At 38.1% G+C, this 23,394-nt stretch overlaps 1 protein-coding gene across 2 annotated transcripts in view; it reads right to left on the bottom strand.

Moving 5' to 3' along the window:
* MED13 (mediator complex subunit 13) overlaps positions 1-23,394 on the bottom strand; it is a 91,538-nt gene that overhangs the window by 51,792 nt on the left and 16,352 nt on the right. For both annotated transcript variants that reach the window (XM_080680913.1, XM_080680914.1), the window contains exons 4-8: positions 13,174-13,319; positions 12,180-12,377; positions 9,773-9,967; positions 8,838-9,000; positions 8,304-8,414 (exon numbers count right to left, since the gene is read on the bottom strand). In XM_080680913.1, coding sequence (XP_080537039.1) covers positions 8,304-8,414; positions 8,838-9,000; positions 9,773-9,967; positions 12,180-12,377; positions 13,174-13,319 — 813 coding nt within the window. The remainder of the gene's footprint in view (positions 1-8,303; positions 8,415-8,837; positions 9,001-9,772; positions 9,968-12,179; positions 12,378-13,173; positions 13,320-23,394) is intronic.

Here is a 23,394-nt window from a genome sequence, read left to right as displayed (position 1 = left end):
AATAATCTGAATAAAGATTTATTTTTTAAAAAAAGGGCATATACCTTGGTTGCAGGCACATCCCCAGTGGGCATGTGCAGGAGGCAGCTGATTGGTGTTTCTCTCTCATCGACATTTCTAACTCTCTCTCCCTCTCCCTTCCTCTCTGTAAAAAGTCAATAAAAGATATTTATTAAAAAAAAAAAAAAAAAGAAATCACAAAACAGTATCTCTCAAGAACACAGATATGAATCATTAACAAAATATTGGCAATCATCCTATATAATAAAAGCCTAGTATGCTAAGTGTCTAGTTGACTGGTTGGCCAGTCAACCAATCAAAACGTAATATGCTAATGATATGCTAAGGCCGCTCAACTACTTGCAATGATGCGCACTGAGCACCAGGGGGCAGTCAACCAGCTGACCAGTTGCTATGATGTGCCCTGACCACCAGGGGGTTAGCTTGCTGCTGGGGTCTGACCAATCGGGACTGAGTGAGATGGGCCAGACACACCCTGGAGCCCTCCCACAATCCCTCCCTGGCTGGCCAACCTCCCGTCCCCTCCCCGGCCCCGATCATGCACTGGTGGGGTCCTTCGGCCTGGCCTGCACGCTCTCGCAATCTGGGACCCCTCAGGGGATGTCAGAAAACCAGTTTCAGCCCGATCCTGCAGGCCAGGCCAAGGGACCCCACTGGTGCACGAATTCGGGCACCGGGCCTCTAGTTAATATAGAAAAGGATAACATATCATGACCAAATGGGATCTGTCCTATAATCCTAACTACCTAATAAAAGAGTAACATGCTAATTGACTGTACCTTCGCGACGCCCACCAGCCAATCAGGAGTGAGTATGCAAATTAACCCAACAAAGATGGTGGGTTGGTTTGCATACGTGGGCCCCCAGCCACTCTGGGCCTCTGAGCAGCATAGGAAGGCAGAAAGGCGGCTCCGGCCAGAACGAAGGCGGTACCGGCAGCCAGGGAAAGGAAAGCCCATTCTGGCACGAATCTTCGTGCATTGGGCTTCTAGTTCCTAAATAATAAAAGACTAATATACAAATAGACCAAATGGTGAAACAACCGGTTGCTATGACATGCTGACCACCAGAAAGCATGGGCGAAACATGGTGGGCATTGGCTGCGGCCGGATGGTGGAGCAGGTGAGTTGGGGCGCCAGACCAAGGCGGGGGGGCGCTGGTCACTGTCATCGGGGCAAGCCTCTGGTGGTTACTGAAAATTCTTTGCTCCCGCACACCGCAGTCCCACCCACACTGCCAGCACTTGGAGCCGCTGTTCGCACCCACTGCCCGCACCGGCCCTGCTTGCACCCGCAGCCGGTGCTGGAGCTGCCGCTCGCACCCACTACCCATGCCTGGAGCAAGTCCTGATCACTTGGCGCCATCAGCGGGTGCGAGCAATGGCTGCCGGTCCCGATCACTCTTGCAGGCTTCTCCACCTCCCCCTGCTCCTGAGGGGCGAACGGGGCTGCAGCCACCGCTCCCACCCGCTGCTGGTGCCGGCCCCACTCGCATCGCTGCTGGTGCCGCTCTATGTCGTCTGCAGATGTGAGAGGGCCGGTGCTGTCAGCACATGGAGGCAGTGGTGGTGGCAGCTGGGCTGCTGGCAAACAGGGGATCGGGGGCCCTGGTGGGAGAGGCCGAATGGGGGCATGAAGAATGGGCTGAGACCCACCCCTCAGCCTCACGGCCCACAGTTCCTTTCAAGGTGCACTAATTTGTGCACTGGGCCCCAACTGTAAGGTATAACATTCAAAAGATAAAAGTCAATATTATCACATTAGCAGAATAAAAGAGAAAACCATATAATTATTTCAATACACATAGGAAAACAGGACAAAATTCAAAACATATTCATTTAAAAAAAAGAATGAGCAAGCAAGGAACAGAACTTAATCTAATCAAGGACATCTATGAAAAGCTACATCTAATATCATTCTTTTATTTCTCCCTAAGACTGGGAACAAAACAAGAATATTAACTCTTTTTTTAATCCTCACGCATCATATGTTTATTGATTTGAGACAAAGAGGAAGGAGGGGGAGCCAAAATCGGTTTGGCTCAGTGGATAGAGCGTCGGCCTGCAGACTGAAAGGTCCCAGGTTCGATTCCGGTCAAGGGCATGTACCTTGGTTGCGGGCACATCCCCAGTAGGGGGTGTGCAGGAGGCAGCTGATCGATGTTTCTCTCTCATCGATGTTTCTAACTCTCTGTCCCTCTTCCTTCCTCTCTGTAAAATATCAATGAAATATATTTAAAAAAAAAAAAAAGAGGAAGGAGGGGGAGAAAGAAAGGAACAGAGAGAAACATCAATCGGTTGCCTCCCATACTTGCCCTGACTGGGATTCGAACCTGCAACCTAGGTATGTGCTCTGACCTGTAATTGAACCCCCAACCTTTTGGTGTTTGGGAAAATGCTCCAACTAATTGAGCCAGGACAAGAATATTAACTCTTAACATTTCTATTCAACAATTTTATTGAAAGTTTCAGCCAATACAATAAGTCAAGAAAAAGATTAGAGATTTCAAAGGAAGAAAAACTGTCCTTATTCATAGTAAACATGATTAGAAACTTTACAATGAAGGGTCAGGCTGATCACCACCTTCTCAGGGAGAGAGAGCAAAAGAGAAACATCTATGTATCTCTCTCACATAGACCAGCTGCCTCCGGTAAGCACCCCAACCAGGGCTGGGATCTAACCCAAAATCCAAGTATGTGCCCTTGACCAGGAATCAAACCCATGACCCTTTGGTGTGTGGACTGAGGCTCTAACCTCTGAGCCACACCAGCCAGGACCACCTTCTCAATCTTAACATTAAAAGTGGGACAACCAGACATGTGTCTCTTCTGATGTGACACAATACAAAACAACACAGCACCATCTATTAAGTATTCTCTCCAAAAATAACAAACCTAAATCTCTAATCAAGCCTCTAGATCAGCCTTGGGCAAACTACGGCCTGCGGGCCGGATCCGGCTGTTCTATCCGGTTCTCTTGCTCTCCCCTCCCCTCCTTTACTTTGAATTTATATTAGTTCACACAAACACTCCATCCATGCTTTTGTTCCGGCCCTCCGGTCCAGTTTAAGAACCCATTGTGGCCCTCGAGTCAAAAAGTTTGCCCACCCCTGCTCTAGATCAAGCATGGTCCAACAGAACTTTCTGTGATGATGGAAATGCTTTGTATGTGGCTATTGAGAACTTGAAATGTGGCTAGTGCAATTGAGGGATTGAATTTTAATTTTTAAATCTAATTATTTTAAATTTAAATAGCCACAAGTGGTTACTAATATAGCTACTAGCATTGAACAGCATAGCTCTAGAGCTATCTTCCATTTACAGAAATACAAGGGATAAATAAAGTTAAATGACACTAAAAGAACAAGTAAAAACACATGGCAAGTTGAGAAATTCAGAATGTGGGACAGACTACATATAGGACAACTGACGTAGTTTCTCCAACCAAGTCAATCCCATAAAAAGAAGGTAGGAAATGACAAGAGAGACCTAGAAGATGTATACAACCAAATACATACTTCTCATTTGGATCCTAGTCAAATAAACCAATAAGACATTTCTGAGACAAATTTGTAGAGTAGCAGATCATGCCAAGAGAATAAGAGTTCCTCCTTTTATTAGGTGTGATAATGGAACTAGAAAATTTTAACATTTTCAGATTTGCATACTGAAGTAGGAATGAAATGACGACATTTAAGATTTGCTTTAAATCCCGGCTGGCATGGTTCAGTGGCTGAGCATCAACCTATGAACCAGGAGATCAGGGTTCAATTCCGGGCCAGGGCACATGCCCAGGTTGCAAGCTCGATCCCCAGTGTGGGGCATGCAGGAGGCGGCCAATCAATTATTCTCTCTCATCATTGATGTTTCTATCTTTCTTTCCCTCTCCCTTCCTCTCTGAAATAAATAAAAATACATATTTTTTAAAAAAAGAAAGCGGTCATTCATTTACTTGCCCTTCTATAAGGGTAAGAAACTATTAATTCAGACTATATACCAATCCCTTTATATTCTTTTTTCCTGTTGATTAAGTCCTTGTATTTTATTTACTGTTAACACTTGAAATGTATTGTCTTGCTTTCTATTAATATAGCCTTCTAAGTGCTAATTTTCTTATGAACATTCCACTGGACTAAAGCCTAATATCAATAAATGTGCACTACTAAATCCCACTAATAACTGAAAAATACCAATTAAAACAATTTTATGCTTTCCACTTACTGCAGTGGCAAAAAAATAAATTTAAGGACAGCTCTCAGAACAGTGAAAGCATAAGAAAAAACAGCACTCTTATATGCAATAAAATTGGTAAAATTTTGGAAGTCACAGGAAGTGTTTAAATAACACCCTTGCCCACAACTATAACATCATCCACCTAGTTTTATTTCCTTCCTAGCACTCATCATTCTTAAAATTTTAAAGAATTAAGAATTCTTTTAAAACAAATTATCTGCCCCATTCCCATTACGGTGTAGGCTTCATAATAGTGAAAGCCTTGTTTACTAGTATATCCTGAGCCTTGGACATCTCCTATCACAGAATAAGTGTTCAAAGAAAGTCTAATAAATAACTGATGGTCACCAAAGTATATATATTTTTAAAGTAAACATAAACAAAAGCCTTTGGAAACAACTTATGTATCCATCAAACACAAATGATTAAATACACTATGGTACTTCGATTCAGTAGAATACCAAAAAGTTTTTTAAATTAATAAGGCAGATCTACAAGTAACTAGAATGGAAAGAGCTAAGACACTTTAAGTGAAAAAAAAAAAAAAAAAAAGATGCCAATACATCAGTTTTATATTTGTTTTGGGTGAAAAAACACATATACACACAATTATAGAAAAGTATGGAAGAATAATGCCTAATTGGCAAACAGTCACTTCTAGAAAAAGGCAGTAAAATTTGGAAAGAGAGAGTGGAATCAGGGGAACTTCAGCTTTATTTGTATAATTTAAATTCCTGAAAATTACATATACTTCTGCAAGTTGCTATGTAACTATGCAATTTTTTCAAATAGATTTCTAAGAAAAGCCAACGTATTAATCAGGGTCCAGTCCTATCTTTCATACAGAGGAAATTTACTATAGAGAATTAGTTAGAAAAAAAAAGAGAGAAAAGTGAGGCAACCTATAGACTAGTAACAACCAGGAGCTTCTGTGACTTCTAGGACTGAAGATAAAGTAGCCTCATTATATCACAGAAGTTTAATATGGTACTAGAACCACAGCAGGACCTGCTCAGTAGTAACTGGGACCTTGGAAGAAGGGACTGTTGTTAGAGGGACACAAAGCTGCTAATGGAGTCGGCTCAAAACTGGCTGGGGAAACACCTTAGTTTTTCCCCACTTTGATCAGCCAATCTTCTGTTAGTGCCTCCCATTAAGCCAAATTCAGAAAGCAAATGAGCCTAATCAAATCATGTTGTATACCTTAAATATATACAATGTTATCAATTACATCTCAATAAAGCTGGAAAAAAATACATGTAAAAGGCAAGGGAGCTAGGAAATGTAATTATCTTCAATATAGCTAGAAGAGACTTAGGAAAGATTTGAAAGCCAAAGGTTTGATTAGCATAGTCAGTTATCAATGTGTGCCCTACTTCCTATATTCCATGGCAGGAGAGGATACAACACAGGGTGGCTCAAGTCTTTTTAAGACTTATTTAAGAAATAAATAAGAAAACCATATTTGAAGGGAGAAAAGGGGAAACCTATAGTACAAAATGCAATAGTGGAAAAAGGTAAATGATAATAAACACTGTATTTACTAGAGGGATAAATTTACCAAAGCAAGTCACCTATAAAAGTTATACAAATTTCATTATATCCAATTTCTATATGTCTTGGAAAAATTTCTGAAAATATGAGAGATAGCAAGTTTTTTAAATATAAAAGGTTCAGCTTAGAGACCAAAAATTTAAACTTAAACTTATGTTTACGAACATGCATTTTGAATGTCTTCCTCCAAGACCATTTTAGACAAATATACTTAAAACCCACATCATTAAAAAAGAATAAAGCACAGTCTAGGTGAGAAACTAAAAAAGAGCTGCTTAATAAAAATGCCAATAAATACAAGGAAAGAAAAGCCTAATTTCATTTAAGCATTATATTAGTCTTAGACCAGGAGATGGCAAACTTATTCTATAAAGGACCAGATGGTAAATATTTTGGGCTCGGAGGGGCCACACAGTCTGTGTTGCATTACTCAACTCTGTGAAAGCAGTCAGTTAATATGTAAATGAACGGATGTGGCTCTGTTCCAATAAATCCTTATTTATGAACACTAAAATTTAAATTTTGCGTAATTTTCACGTTATAAAATATTCTCTTTTAAATTTTATTCAACTATTTAAAAATGTAAAAGTAATTTTCAGCTCACAGGCCATACCAAAACAGGCAGTGAGCCAAATTTAGCTAATTGATCACTGTTTGCTGACTCCTGATCTCAGACAAATAATGCCATGGAACCTTGCATTTCAAGACTAGGTTTGTTTTCCCTTAGATGGGTGTGGTTTTTAACTCTCTTAAACTGTTAAACAGGAGCTAATGTATTCATATTTTTATTCCAATCTTTCTATCAACAACAGGCAAGTTTTCAAAAAAGTTGCCAGACTTTAAAAAATTATACAGCTTCTAATCCCAAGAATCTATGTAAGAATATTTAATCTATGGAACAACATACCAGAATACTTGTCTGTTCACTGTATTCAATCAAACAGAACTAATGTAAGAAAAAACTTGGCCCTAACCTGCAGGCAAGGCATTCCAATTCCTTTGGCTCATATCCATGACAAAAAGGGTGGCCAACTATTTGCTCACAAGTCCTGATTAGGGGTGTTAATGCCATTATTTGTTTACTTGCTTGCAAAAGCATATGATCTACCTTTAATTGTAGAATAAAATAAACTTCAGGCAAAATAATCTTTTTCTAAAAATAGATTTGAGAGAAAGAGGAAAGACGAGGGAGAAGGAAATATCTATCGTTTGCCTTCCGTAGGCACCCCAAACAGGGATTGAACCTGCAACCTGGTTATGTGCCGACCAGAAATCGAACCAGTGACCTGTCGGTGCATGAGGCAACACTCAACCAACTGAGCCACACTGGCCAGGGCTAGGTAATATAATGTTAATGCCTCTAATAACCTAATTTCATCAAAGGCCCCCATATGTAAAATAAATACAACTGGGTGCAGGGGTCCTCAAACTACGGCCCACGGGCCACATGCGGCCCACCGAGGACATTAATCCGGCCCACCAGGTGCCGCTGCCTGTCCTGCTTAGCAGCCGATTTGTCCCGGGCCCGCAGTGCGCATAGGAATTTGTTCATAGTTTTTTTTTTAAACTATAGTCCGGCCCTCCAACGGTCTGAGGGACAGTGAACTGGCCCCCTGTTTAAAAAGTTTGAGGACCCCTGGAAGAATTTCAAGTTCATACATTCTTCTACCAATCTTCCAACCAATACAGTCTATTACTAAGTTTGTATTTTTACAGTACAGTTTTGGTCCCATGCTGAAACATACTTTGTGAATCTTATTTCAGCATTTCACCTACAGCTGCCCAAAGGGATGTTATAAGAAAATGCATAAACCCTATACTGTATTTACTATAAAACAGGGTGTGGAAATTTGTACCTAGTATGTATCATCATTTTTTTTTTTTAAATATATTTTATTGATTTTTTACAGAGAGGAAGGGAGAGGGATAGAGACTCAGAAACATCGATCAGCTGCCTCTTGCACACCTCCTACTGGGGATGTGCCCGCAACCAAGTTACATGCCCTTGACCGGAATCGAACCCGGGACCCTTCAGTCCACAGGCCGACGCTCTATCCACTGAGCCAAACCGGTTTCGGCTGTATCATCATTTTTAAGAGAACCCTTGGGAGATATTTCTCAGGCACAATGCCACCTATGAACACTTCTCAAGAGATGTGTGTGCCTTTTACCTTATAGATGTTATATATACTATAATAAAGTATAAAATTCTCCTTTATTGTCTATGAAACCAAGCTTTCACAGCCCAGCCCAGGTAACTGTGTTAAGAACTTAAGGCATACATTTATATGTACTTTCATAATCGGCTCCAAAATACTGAACGTTTTTCCTCAAATGTTTTCTTTTGAAAAATATCCTAATACACTGTGTTTATATAAGTTTCCTCAAACAAAGTGGGACATACATATTTAACAGCATACTAAACTACTACATACACACACACACACACACACGTAGGTACGTATAGATATCAATCGACTAAAACAAAAAAATCTACCTCGAACAGCAGCAATTTGTTCTTTGTGTGGCTTCAACAAAATCCCAGGATGTTACTTTATCAGCTGTCTCTTCTTCACACAGACCAGCTGATGAAGCTGAATACTTCCTCCTAAGATTTGAAATTATAGAATTGTTTAGAATTCATCAATTTTTCTGTAACTCTGAATTAAGCATTAAAATTGAAATCTTTTTAAAATCAATTTTTTTGCCCAGCCAGTGTGGCTCAGCGGTTGAGTGACAACCCACAAGCCAAGAGGTCACCAGTTCAATTCCCAGTCAGGGCACATGCCCGGGTTTCAGGCTGGATCCCTAGTGTGGGGCACGCAGGAGGCAGCTGGTCAATGATTCACTCTCATCATTGATGTTTGTATTTCTCTCTCCCTCTCACTTCCTCTCTGAAATCAATAAAAAATATATATTTTTTTAAATATCTATTTTTTAAATTAAGGAACAGTCACACAAATGACTGTTTATACTATCTACAAGTAACTACCAACATGTAATTTTTAAACTTGAAAATGAAAATACGTACTTGTTCTGAGCTCTGTTCATATTGCATTCTTGCCAAACTCTATCCACCACATGATTGGCTAATTTTATGGGTATTTTCCCACCATGATGGCTAGTACTATCCGAGTTGAAGCCATCAGATACTGAAGAAAATTTGACCCACTTCTGGGCAGACTGAGGATCAACTGAAAACAAAAAAGAATAAGATGTAGGAGAATAAAGGTAGGTTTACAGTAATACTATTTGGGTTTTTTAAAATTAATTAGTGATAATAAATTGCTCCAGGCTACTTGACTAGCTTACTTACATTTTGAGGCAAAAAAGTGTGTTACTTCACTTAACATACAAAAAGCAAAAAATCTGGACAGGGGATGTGAATTGGATGGTAGTGCTATATAATGATTTCCTGACTTGGAGGATTAAATTGTAGATATATAGAAAGGTGCTTTAATTTTGGAAAATATACTGAGTACATAAGGGGAGATGGAGCATCATGCCTGCAGCTTGCTCTCAAATAGTTCAGAAGACCAATGATAATGAATGTATACATACAGAGAAGTGCTGAAGCAAATGTTAACAGTTTGGAAATTTGGATGCAAACTCTTCAATAAGTTTTAAATTATCATATACATACATACACACACACACACACACACACACACACACACACACACACACGACTAATATGCAAATTGTCCCCTCAGGAGTTCGACCGAGAGTTGGATTGCTCGCTATGATGTGCGCTGACCACCAGGGAGCAGCACGGAATGACGGAAGGCCCCGGCCAGCAGCCGGAAGATCCTGATCAGCCCTGATCACCGGCCAGGCCTAGAGACCCTACCCGTGCACAAATTTCGTGCAGCGGGCCTCTAGTATTAAAATAATCATTTAATTAAATGTTTACTGTCTTCAAAATAAGAAAATCACTAGAGTTAACAAAACAAATTAGGACAATACCTGTCTGGACTTCCTCAGGAGATGTAGGTGGTGTAAGAGTAACCGAAGACATTGCAGGATCTCTTGTGGAAGCAGGCACTTGGTGGACACCCAAGCAAGAAGTTGAACAGTGAGAGGATCCCACAGAGCTTGGAGCAGGAATGTCTGACTGAGGAACTAGAACAAAGCATGCTGGGTAGATCATTCGGACACCCGCTGAAAGGGAAAAAAGACAGAAAAATCAATTACTATTGTGATTATAATGAAATTAGTTTCACTCAAAAACACTGTAATGGAACAGTAGGTATAACATAATCATATTTAAGTAATAATATATTTAACGTATTTTTATAAATATATGCTTTCTGGCATAAGGTTTTTCTGGAAGAAACCACAAGAAGCTATTAGTAGTGGTTATCTTCAAAGACCGAGAAGAAAGCAGCTTTCTCTTTTCATTTTTATTTTGTTGTTGTTGTTAATCCTCACCTGAGGTTATTTTTCCATTGCTTTTCAAAGTCAAAGAAAGGGAAGGAGGGAGGGGAAAACGGAGGAGGGGAGAGAGAGAAATATCAATGTTAGAGCGACTGCCTCCAGCACACGCCCTGACAGGGTCCAGGAGCAGACCCGAAACCCACATACATGCCCTTGACCGGGAATTGAACCCACGGCCCTTTAGTACACAGGCCAGTGCTTTAGAACAGCAACCAGGGCTTTCTTTTCATTTTTGAATTTCCTAACCATAAATGTGTATTACTTTCTCTTTTTTTTTCCATTTACATATAGCACTTTTATTGAATTTATTGGGGTGACACTGGTTAACAAAGTAATTCAGGTTTCAGGTATACAATTCTATAATACATCATCTGTATATTACATTGGTGTATTACTTTCTTACTTTAAATCCTTATTTTCAAATTTGACCAACTATAAGGTGGATTAAAATTTATTTTAAAAGTTTAAACAAAGGTACCTTGGTTGCAGGCTCCTCCCTGGCCCAGGCCCTGGTTGGGGCTCGTGCAGGAGGCAACCAATCGATGTGTTTCTCTCACATCAATGTTTCTGTCTTTCCCTCCCTCTTCCACTCTCCCTAAAAATCAATGGGAAAATATCCTCAGGTGAGGATTAACAACAACAACAAAAATAATAATAGTAAGTTTAACTAAGGTAATCTGGGCACTAGAATTATGGAACATTTTTGGTTTTCTTGTTTTTATGTCTCTATTTAAAAAGCCTAATATATGTTTGTGTTTTGCTTCTGTTTTGGGCACAACTACTCTGATAGTAATGTATTTATTGAAGTTGGATGTTGATAGTTTTTTATTTAAAAAAGAAAACAACAAAAAACCAATGCCCTGGCCAGGTAGCTCAGTTGTTTAGAGCATCATCTTCATATGCCAAGGTTGTGGGTTCGATTCCTGGTCAGGATACATACAAGAAGCAACCAATGAATGCATAAAGTAGAACAGCAAATCAATCTCTCTCAAATAGATAAAATAAATTTTAAAAATAAGGCAATTTTTATACATAACATTACCATATGATTCCATTACACACAGTACTGCAGATTCTAATCCCAATTACCTGCTCAATTATACATTCCCCACACCTCCTATGTATGTCTAAGGTGGAGTATACATCTTCATCTCATTGTTAGGCTTGGTTTTGTAATTTGCTCTGGAATGTAAATGTGAGTGATATATGTCACATCCCAACAGGTGCTTTAATTTAAATGTGCTTGTAGGATCAGTGCAGCCTCTCTTACTTCTATCCTCTACCTTGAGATTAACTTTTCCAAAATACAGTTTACCCTGTTAACGTAGGTCCTTAATGAGAGGACATATAGAATACAGCCAATCAGAATAGAGATGACCTGGCTAGAACAGATGAAAGACCCAAGTTCTTTAGGTACATATTATATTCTGCCTTTTAAATGATCAGAGGTGACAGTTTTACCAAATTTTAAAATATTGAGTAACACAGGTTGTCAACTTTTCAGCCTCCAAATATTACTCATTCACAATTATTTTCTTTCCACCTTTAGCATGCTATCCTTTAGGTGGAATGTATTTCCCTGTCCCAATGACTTTGGCTTGGCCAAATGACTAATTTTGTCTACTGGAATGTAAGCAGATGTAGCCTAGTAGAAGCTTTAAATACACTTACTAGTACATAGCTAGACTCGGACCTTATTATTCTTTTGTTCTTGTAAGAACAGCATGTCCTAAATACTGGGTACTCCTTGAACCTAGATTGCAGAATAAGATACAAGGAGCCAAACCATGACAAAGCTGGAGCCTTTACATAACATGAGCAGGAGAAAGAAAAAAATAAAATGTTTGGTGTTGAAAGCCACTAAGGTATTGGAGTTGTTTAACTAACACATACAGTCACATATTTTCCCCTTAGGATTAATGCTCAGGATCCGTACCAACAAGAACTTCTACTGCAGCTAAAGAATCATCTTCCCAATCCATATCTTCCTGTTTATCTTCAGACATCTCCTTCAAGCAAGATGAGATAGGATAGAATTGTTTCCATTCACCAATTAACTTTTTTGTAGCTGAATCAGACATCTTGAATGCCTGTCCTGTGAGAGTGCCATTTAGTCCAAATGGGCTTAAGATAACTAGAAATCCAAAATGGAATACAGTAAGTAACTAAAAACTATTACACCAAATATGATCACACTAAACAATATTGTTAGTAATTATGCAACTCTTAAAAAGTTAGAGAAAAGCCATAATGTCATTCCTGAGAAAAATCAATGTATTGTACTTCATTATTGTGAAGAGAAGTACAACACTGAGCTTATTATAAAAACTTAAACTTTTGTCTACCCAAAAATTTCAGATGTACAATTTTTCACAATGAACTGGGAATATTTGAATTCAATTTATCCTGATTTCTACTAAGGAAAAGTAATTCGAGGAAAAATAGTGTGTATATATATAAATCTAAGTACTTATTATGTAATGCCATGTACATTTTTAAAAAGCAAATACTAGGCTTAGATTTAAAAGAAGAACACACTGCCAGTCCTTAAGAACAATTCAGCAATCTTATAAAGTATTCTTCTAAATAAATTATACCAAAATCCATGTTAAATGTCTAAAATGACTTACATGAACTGACATGCAAGATGGCCAAGAAAACATAAACCCATACATCTGCTACTTTCTATTAAAAAAAACCAACACTTTAAAATATGCTGCCAATCAAGTACAAGAATTTTAAAAATAATATTGATATTAAAAAAATTATTTCATTGGCTTAATACTCTAATAGGTAAGAAAAAAGTAAACTACACAGAATCATCATTAGGCCAAATCTCATTAATCCCAAAATTACCAACTTCAATAAGAATTTTCTTGAAACAACAAAAAAAAATCAAATACGTAAGCCATCAAATCAAAATAATCTACCTTGAAATGGGCTATTAGACTGCTGAGCAAGAGTGATATGCTCTTCACTAAGAAGGTACACAGGCTGATGTTGGTTAATTTCCACACTGGTACAAACATTGCTATCTCCATGCAAGAAAAAGGTGAAAGAGCAGGACAAGTGTTCACTAATAAAGAAGAAAAAGTTATATTTTAGTGATAACATGCCAAAAAAAAAAAAATAACTTGCTTTTCTTTATTATGTAGTTATACCACAACAATACATATTATCTTTATCCCAGAAATTCTACTGCATCATCTGAAGGGGGAAAAAATAACAAATCTGAACAAAGATTTAGCTACAAGAAATGTTCTTCACTGTTTATAGTAAAAAACCTGCAAATAGAGGAATCAATTAAATAAGTTAGGTGTAAACACACACACACACACACACACACACACACACACAATTACAATAGCCACAAAAGTAAGTAAAGGCGGGGACTAGGTTTAATGGAAAGGGTAAGCTGCCAAAACAGTATAGTCTCAATTTTTTAAAAAGGGAAAAAGAGCCTGGCGGGCATGGCTCAAGGGTTGAGTGTTGACCTATGAAACCAGGAGATCACCGGTTCAATTCCCTGTCAGGGCACATGCCTGGGGTTGTGGGCTTGTGGGCTTGATCCCCAGTAGGGGGTGAGCAGGAGGCAGCTGATCCATGATTCTCTCTCATCACTGGTGTTTCTCTCTCTCTCGCCCTCTCCCTTCCTCTCTGAAATCAATAAAAACGTATTTATAAACAAACAAAAAAAGGGGGGGGGGAGAGTATCTTTGGTGAAAAAAAGTCTAGATGTGCAACAGAATTAAGGATGACCTAATTTTTATTTTTGTTCATTTCCCCTCTATATAAAAAATAGATATATTTCTTCATTTTATTATTTCTGAAATTACGCTGCATGTGACCAATCAAGCATTAAATGTACTGTCCTTCCCCCAGCCCCAATGAAGTTATTTTAAAGCAATGATGGGTCTTACAATTGAAGGCATCCTAGAATCAAAGCTACATGCAAAACAGAACACCTTATGAAATTTAGATATGGCCTGGTATACAGGTCGGAAAATAAAACTTGCCCAAGAAAAAGAAAGCAGATGTGTCCTTAAGATAAAAATTAGAAAGGTTAAGTGGCCCAGAGAGAATATTGTACACTAAGAAGAATCTACTTTTCTTATTTCTTCTCTACACATTTATCTTAATACGACTTAATCTGTTCTTTAAAATATAACCGTAAGCTCATAACCTGTTGTATGTATCTATAAGCCCTCTTAATTTATTTCTGGACAAGGCAAGGGCACAATAAATTAAAATTAAGTTATAGTAAAAGTAATACTATAGCTAACAGAAGTGGGAAAACAGAAGGTAGGAAAGAGGTAAAGAGTTAATGGAGAGCTGAGAATATCATCATGGAATACATTCAAGGTGGGGCAAAAGTAAGTTTACAGTTGTTCATATGGAAAATAGAATAAATAATAATACAAGAATAATCTCCATTGCATATTAACTGTAAACCTACTTTTGCCCCATCCTGAATTAGGGAGCCAACAGGTAATGTCTAAAGTTGATAGAACAAGAAACTGAAATTTAAGCTTATCATTTAAGGTCAAAAGAAAAACTGAAAATAATATAGCTGAAAACAATGTAACTAAAAAAAACTTATCTTTCATGGCAAAGAATCAGTAGAGTTGTGTCTAAAGTTGATTAATTAAGGCCTATAGGTAAAGCGTTTCTGAAATTATGGCAGTAACCACCAAAAGAAATAAAAACATTTTAAAAACAAAAATAAAAAAACAAACAAGACCTGGTTACTTTCAGGGAATGGGACTAGAGCAATTAAACAGCAATCTTAATTTTTTCTAAATTTATACCATTCATTTTGTGTTGCTTGCATCGACATAACTTGAAATTTTAAAAAAATTTATGAATTCACCCTGGCCATTGTGGCTCAGTTGGTTGAAGTGTCATCCTGTACTCCAAAAGGTAGTGGGTTTGATTCCTAGTCAAGGCACATACCCAGGTTGTGGGTTCAATCTCTCACATTCATGTTTTTCTCTCTCTTCCTTCCTCTCTCTAAAATCAATTTTAAAAAATTTTTAGAATTCGCTGAAACCGGTTTGGCTCAGTGGATAGAGCATCAGCCTGCGGACTGAAAGGTCCCAGGTTCGATTCCGGTCAAGGGCATGTACCTTGGTTGCGGGCACGTCCCCAGTAGGGGGTGTGCAGGAGGCAGCTGACTGATGTTTCTCTCTCATCGATGTTTCTAACTCTCTATCCCTCTCCATTACTCTCTGTAAAAATCAATAAAATATATTTAAAAAAATTTAGAATTCATAAAAGGGATTAAATGATTAATCCCTTTCCCCATTGAAGGGTCCTGGCACACTTGTTGAAGATCATTTGAACACATATATGAAGTGTTTATTTCTGGACTTGATTCTTTTCCACGGGTTTACGTATCTGTCTTCATGCCAATACCATGCTTTTTTTTTATTACTGTAGCTTTGTATTATGTTTTGTTCACCCCTCGCTTTATCCAGGCTCTTTGGTGTGATTTTGTAGTTCCTCCCATTAGAGGTGAAATATACTTCCCCAACCCTTGACTTAGGCTTGCTTTGTGACTTGCTTTGGCCAAGCAGAAGCTTGAAATGTGCTTATGCAATCTGGCTTGTACTCCAGTGCCTTTTTCATCACCATAAGAAAATGTCCTGGCTGACTTGCTGTTCTAAGATGGAAACAACTCTACCCAGCCTATAGTTTACTGTGTGGACTAGACTGGCTAATCTCCATTTGGCCAGCAGATACATTAATAATAATACATAACTGACGTTTGTTTGTTCTTATCCCCACCTGAGAATATTTTTTCCATTGATTTTTTTAGAGAGGGGAGGAGGGAGAGAAGGAGAAAAGGTAGGGAGTGTTTTTGCACTCATCCCTACCAGGGTCAGGGATCGAGCCCGCAATAGAGGAAAGGGGCGCTTGACCGGGAATCAAACCCACCACCCTTTGGTCTATGGGCTGACGCTCTAACCACTGAGCAAAATCGGCCAGGGCATAACTGATGTTTTAAGCCCTATGTTTTGGGAGTGGTTTGTTACACAGCAATAGCTGGTACACAAATTGGCACCAAAGGTGAGATGCTAACATGACAAAAACCTAAATATATGTGGCATTGGCTCAGGACCAGATGATTGGTAACAAGAAATATAAGACACTGAAAAATGGTGAGAAAATTATTATGTAGGGGGTTGGGGAAATGGTGGACACATTTTATACAATCAAAAAATACTTCATAGCACTGTTGCTTAAAATAATCTGGACAGAAAAAGACGTGCCTAATGAACTTACAGAGTTGGGGGAACAGATAAAGTAAAAATGTAATTTGGTTGTCAGCAGCTATCTAGCTATACAGTAGGTCCCAGGTTATGTCGGAGATCCATTCCTATGGCACGAAGTAAAGCGATTTTTGCCAAAAGTTGGAACCCACCTACCTAAGCACCTACGTCACTCACATGAAGCACATACACAGCAGTAATGAAGTGAAATAGTAAAAAAAAATTAAAAGAAAGATAATTCCTGACCTTTACTTGTGGTAAATAAATAATAAAAAACATAAAGCATATATGTATATATGTCAAAATAACGGAACATTTTTTTTTTTAATAAATAAATGGGAGATGGCGATGTAACCATTGAAACCATGTATGTCGAGTCAAGTCTGATGTAACCCAAGGAATGCCTTCTGTATATATAAAAGCCTAAGCGACCGTTGCGACTGAATGACCGGTCATTATAATGCACACTGACCACCAGGGGGCAGACGCTCTATGCAGGAGCTGCCCCCTGGTGGTCAGTGCGCTCCCAGCGCGGCACCCAGCCCGGGCTTGGGCTCCTTCCTGGCCGCCTGCTGCTTTGTGCACTGCTACATCCCTCGAGGGGTCCCAGATTGCGAGAGGGCACAGGCCAGGCTGAGGGGCCTCTAGTACTTGATAAAGTACTAAAAGAAAAGAGATGAACTCAGAAAAAGAACTTGCTGGTTTGCAAACATAATTTAGAAAGAATAGAGACAGCCCAGAAACTATAGGGCTAGAAAATAAACTGTTTCTGAACAAAGTAATGGTGTGTGCCCTATATTATAACACAGCCTCGAGGAAAAGACCAAAACAAGAATGTGTTAATACAAACATGAGCCCAGCTGGCATGGCTCAGTGGTTGAGCATTGACCTATGAATCAGATCATGATTCGATTCCTGGTTGGGGCACATGCCCAGGTTGTGGGCTCAATCCACAGTGTGGGGGCATGCAGGAGGCAACCAATCAATGATTCTCTCTTATCACTGATGTTTCTATCTCTCTCTCTCTTCCTCTTGGAAATCAATGAAAATGTATTTAAAATTTTAAAAAAGAATACAAAATACACGAGTCTTGATACCAATTGAAACATCAGGATTTCTTTTTAATTATCCCCAAGTCTCCATACATTTATTTTTCTCAAAAAAATGCATCTAATGTAAACATAGATACTAGTTTTGTTTCTATATGTTGTAATGCAAATGTAGCCTTATTTGTGGTTTTGAGTGTCCTCTTTTCTGACACAATTTTTCTATAATTAGGTTGAGTTATAGAGCATATAAATATACAATATAATTTCTAAGTAGCATTATCATCTTAGTAAACCATTAATGTTTCATTTCTGAGAGTGATATGTCCATTATATGTATTGACACAAAAGAGGCAGAAATCAATTTTCAAGGCATTTTTCTCTCTAAACAATAAAAAAGGACATGAGAATTTATTTATTTATTTATTAATATATTTTATTGATATTTTATTTTTTTATTTTTATTTTTTAATATATTTTATTGATATCTTACAGAGAGGAAGGGAGAGGGATAGAGAGCTAGAAACATCGATGAGAGAGAAACATCGATCAGCTGCCTCCAGCACACTGCCCGCAACCAATGTACGTGCCCCTGACTGGAATCGAACCCGGGACCCTTCAGTCCACAGGCCGACGCTCTATCCACTGAGCCAAACCGGTTTCGGCAGGACATGAGAATTTAAAAGCAAGACAAAGATGCTTTTAAAAATAAGAAAAGTTCATATTCCACTGGTTAGAATAACTAGAATACATTTTTTTAAGATTTTTTCAGAAAACCTTACAAGGCAAACATTTCTTAGTAGAGGAAGTAAAATTTTAAGTGTTCAAAGGGGGAATTGCTAACTGAAACTACTATGTCAAGAAAAACATTTATTAAGTAAGTGACTCAAGCAAGAATAATATAGTAGGTAGAGAAATTATAATTTGATTAGTTTTAGGAATCAAGTATGCTATACAAGTGATTATGAATGCTGTGTGCTTTCTCAGTAACTGAGTAGCAGATTTTAAAATCTGAATTGCAAATACTTCCAACAACATTTGCAAGTATAAGCAACAACCTAAAACAGTCTGATATTCTTTATCTTTAAAAGACAAAGAGGATAGAAGACCTGAATTTTATATCTTCATATTTACTGTTCTGTTAATTAGTGAAGTATAGTTCTTAAAAATATAGCTTTCAACTATGTTTCATTTCATACATAAAATATTAAATGAGAATAAAAATAGATATTCAAAATGGATTTTCGCCATGACATAAAAAACAAATAATCTGCTGAGGCCAGTTTGGCTCAGTGGATGGAGCGTCGGCCTGTGGACTGGGGGGTCCCGGGTTCGATTCCGGTCGGGGGCATGTGCGTTGGTTGCGGGCACATCCCCAGTGGGAGGTGTGCAGGAGGCAGCTGATCGATGTTTCTCTCTCATCGATGTTTCTAACTCTCTGTCTCTCTCCCTTCCTCTCTGTAAAAAATCAATAAAAAAAACCAAAAAAAAACAAAAAAACAAATAATCTGACTAAAAATTTTCCTAAACAGATTACTATAATCTAGTAAATGTTAAAAAGAAATGCATTACTTAAGTTCTAATAAATATTACTTAGGAAATTAAATGTAATCTGATATATACAAAAATCATGGCCCATAAAAATATAGCCTTTCCATATGTCCAATGAGCACATAACAATCTTAACAACTTTCAAATCAGAAAAGAAAATTTGGCTCTTTGATGTAAAGTGATCCATTTGTCTCCAAGGGGTCTTGGTTAAAACCTAATATTCCAATATGCAAAACATATGATCAATTTCTCAGCTCTATTTATCTGCACTGCCCTATACTCACCAGCAGTTCTCAATTGTTGTCTATGATTAAGTAGAACATCCCCTCCTATATAGTGCTAGCATGTTCTCAAAACATAGGTTTACAGCTGTAAGTACAAGAAACAGTTTATTCTTGTATTACATATTAATTACTGTATTGTTTTCCATACGAACAACTGTAAACCCATTTTTGCCCACCCCTGTATAGTCTTATCTAATTATAAAATGGTTTAAAATAAATCAAGTTTGTGCATGACCTAGGAGAAAAAACTACATTCTAAATATGAAATAAAATTTCTAGAATTCTTATATTAAAGGCAATATTCTAGTCAGAAAATATAGGGCCAAAAAAATGGTAAGTAATACTGCCATACTAAATTCAGAATAGTTCTTCTTTCAAGGAGAGGTATCATTGATAATATTTTTGGTACTTAGCACTTTAAAAACGTGAAGTTAATCCCAGCCAGTGTGGCTCAGGGCTGAACCAGGAGGTCACGGTTCGATTCCTGGTCAGGGCACATGCCCAGGTTGCTGGCTCGATCATCAGTAAGGGGCATGCAGGAGACAGTCGATCAATGATTCTCTCTCATCATTGATGTTTTCTATCTACCTCTCCCTCTCCCTTCCTCTCTGAGATCAATAAAAATATATTTTTTTTTTCAAAAGGTGAAGTTAAGCCCTAAATGGTTTGGCTTAGTGGATAGAGCGTTGGCCTGCGGACTGAAGGGTCCCGGGTTTGATTCTGGTCAAGGGCACGTGACTGAAACGGTTTGCGGGCTCGATTCCCAGTAGGGGGCGTGGAGGAGGCAGCTGATCAATGATTCTCTCATCATTGATGTTTCTATCTCCCCCCCTCTCTCTTCCTCTCTGAAATCAACAAAAATATTTTTAAAAATTAAAAAATAAAACATTTTTTTAAAAAGTGAAGTTAAAATAAATACATGTAACTACAATGAGAATCCAAGGTACTATTAACTACCATAAAGTAATTACAGAGGCCCGACCGGCATGGCTCAGTAGTTGAGCGTCAACTTATGAACCAGGAGGTCACAGTTTGATTCCTGGTCAGGTCACATGCCTGGGTTTTGGGCTGGATCCCCAGTGTGGGGCATGCAGGAGGCAGCCAATCAATGATTCTCTCTCATCATTGATGTTTCTATCTCTCTCTCCCTCTCCCTTCCTCTCTGAAATCAATAAAAATATATTTAAAAAGAAAAAAAGTATTGCAGAGGATGCCATTGCTCTCCAGGGGCTTACACTGTAATAACCATAACCAAAAGGTATGAGGCAAAATTTACAGGTGAAACTTAACAGTAATCTGTTGTAGAAAAATGTTCCTCGTTTAAGTACTAAAATTAAAAGATTCTTTATTCCTAAGACAGAAAATGAAAATATGCTTATAGATTAAAGCTAGCTATTCTATAACAGTTTAATGTGTGCATTGCTGCAGAAGGCTCCATATCTAAACTATTTTTAGCATTTCTATTGGGTAGGTACAGACAAATGATCTTATTCTGCTGGTAGGGAAGTCAAGGCACAAAGAAATTAGATGGCCTACGATTATAAGACTAAAGGGAATGATAGTTTCGCCCTGGCTGGTTTGGCTCAGCGAATAGAGCGTCAGCCTGCGGACTGAAGAGTCCCGGGTTTGATTCCGGTCAGGGGCACATGCCTGGGTTGTGGGCTCAATCCTCAGTGGGGGGGCGTGTGGGAGGCAGCCAATCAATGACCCTCTCTCATCATTGATGTTTCTATCTCTCTTCCTCTCCCTTCCTCTCTGAAATAAATAAAAATATATTTTTTAAAAAAAGGGAATGATAGTTTAAAGCCCTAGTCATCCTAACAACCAATTAAAAATGGGCAAAGGACTTGACGACATACATTTATCCAAATAAGTTATACTAATGGCCACCAAACACACAGAAAGATGCTCAACATCATTAATCACTAAGGAAATGTAAACCAAAACTACAATAAGATACCACTTCATACCCATAGATTTTTTTTTTTAAAAAAAAAGGGAGGAGAAAGGAAAAAGAAAAGAAAAGAAAAAGAGGATGTGGAGAAATTGGAACCCTTTTGCACTGCTGATGGAAATGTAAAATGGTGAAACCACTATGAAAGGAGAGAGTATGGCGGTTCCTTAAAAAGAAAAAAACTAACATAGAATTACTATATAATCCAACAATTCCACTTTTGGATATATTCTCAAAAGAACTGAAAGCAAGGACTGAATAGATATTTGTATTCCAATATTTATAGCAGCATTATTTAGTATAGACAGAAAGTGGAAATAACCCAAATGTCCATGAACAGATGAATCAATAAACAAAATGTGGTATAAGAATACAACAGAACATTATTCAGCCTTAAAAAAGGAATGAAATTGTGATGCATGTTACAACATGAATGCAAACCTTGAGCATATTATGCTAAATGAAATGAGTCAGCCAAAAATACTGTATGATTCCACTTATATAAGGTACCTAGAACAGTCAAATTCATTAGAGACAAAAAGTAGAATGGTGGTTACCAGGGACTAGGAGTAGAGGAAAATAGGGAGTTACTATTTAATGGGCGATTGTCAGCTTTGGATGATGAGTAAGTTCTGCAGATAGACAGTGGTGATGGCTGCACAATGTGAATGTACTTAATGCCACTGAGCTATAAAATGAAAAGTGGTTAAAATGGTAAATTTAGTTGTGTATATTTTACCACCACTCAAAAACAAACAAAAAAAAAACACCACCCCTAATCATTCTAATTCCTAGATTATTCTATTAATTCAATTGCTTCCAAACCTGTCTTTCACCCGGAGACTTTTAAAAATTCTAAAGTCCAGGCTCTCATTAATCTCTCAAGGTGATTCTACATCCAGACAAGTTTAGGAACTAATGCATGACTCTGTATTTCTGTAGTCCTAATAGTAATTTTTTAAATTTCTTAAATTTACAGGTATAATTTCAATGTCTGGTATCCCTTGAAAAAGAGATCTAGATTGAAATTCAGAAGATAAACACCTTATCAGTGAATTTTGTATATACTTCTACTCACTTAGTGAACACATTACTGACCTATACAGTAAAGAATTCTTAGAAAGCAACAACATATTATTCTGGTTTACTAATTCAAGTGCTCTGTAAGTACTTTTGTTTTTTTCTTTTTTAAATATATTTTTATTGATTTCAGAGAGAAAGGGGAAGGGAGAGAAAGAGAGAGATAGAACCATCAATGATGAGAGAGACTCATTGATCTGTTGCCTCCTGCATGCCCCACTGTGGACCGAGCGCACAACCCGGGCATATGCCCCAACTGGGAATCGAACCATGAACCTCCTGGTTCACAGGTCCAAACTCAACCACTGAGCCATGCCGACTGGGCTTTTTTTTTTTTTTTTTCTTTTTAATCCTCACCCAAAGATATGTTGTACTGATTTTAGAGAGAGGGGAATTGAAGGAGGGTGGGAGGGAGGGAATCAATGTTTGAGAGAAACATTGATCAGTTGCCTTCCATAATTTTCATGACCTATAATCCAGCTCCAACACTTACAAGCTTTATGACCTTGGACAAGTTACTTAATTTCTTTGTGCTTCAGGTTTAACAACTGGAGTAAAATGGGGATGCTGTGAGAATTGAGCTAATACATATTAAGTCCTAATTTCAAACACTGGGTAGACAATTCTGCTTAGGCAAAAACTGATCACTCCCTTCTCCCCTTCAGAAAAAATTCTCTATTTTCATTCATATCTAAAACCAATAGTTCAAAAAGATAGACCTTTAAGAATCATAATAAGGCCCAGCCGAGTATGGCTCAGCAGTTCCTCAACCAAGGAACCAAGAGGTCACCAGTTTGATTCCCGGTCAGGACATATGCCCGGGTTGCAGGCTCGATCCCCAGTGTGAGGCATGCAGGAGGCAGCCGATCAATGATTCTCTCTCATCATTGATGTTTCTATCTATCTCTCCATCTCCCTTCCTCTCTGAAATCAATAAAAATATATTTAAAAAAAATAAAGTAAG

The sequence above is a fragment of the Plecotus auritus genome (assembly GCF_963455305.1).
Source record: "Plecotus auritus genome assembly, chromosome: 7".
NCBI lineage: Eukaryota > Metazoa > Chordata > Mammalia > Chiroptera > Vespertilionidae > Plecotus > Plecotus auritus.
This window is presented reverse-complemented; position numbering and strand designations above follow the sequence as displayed.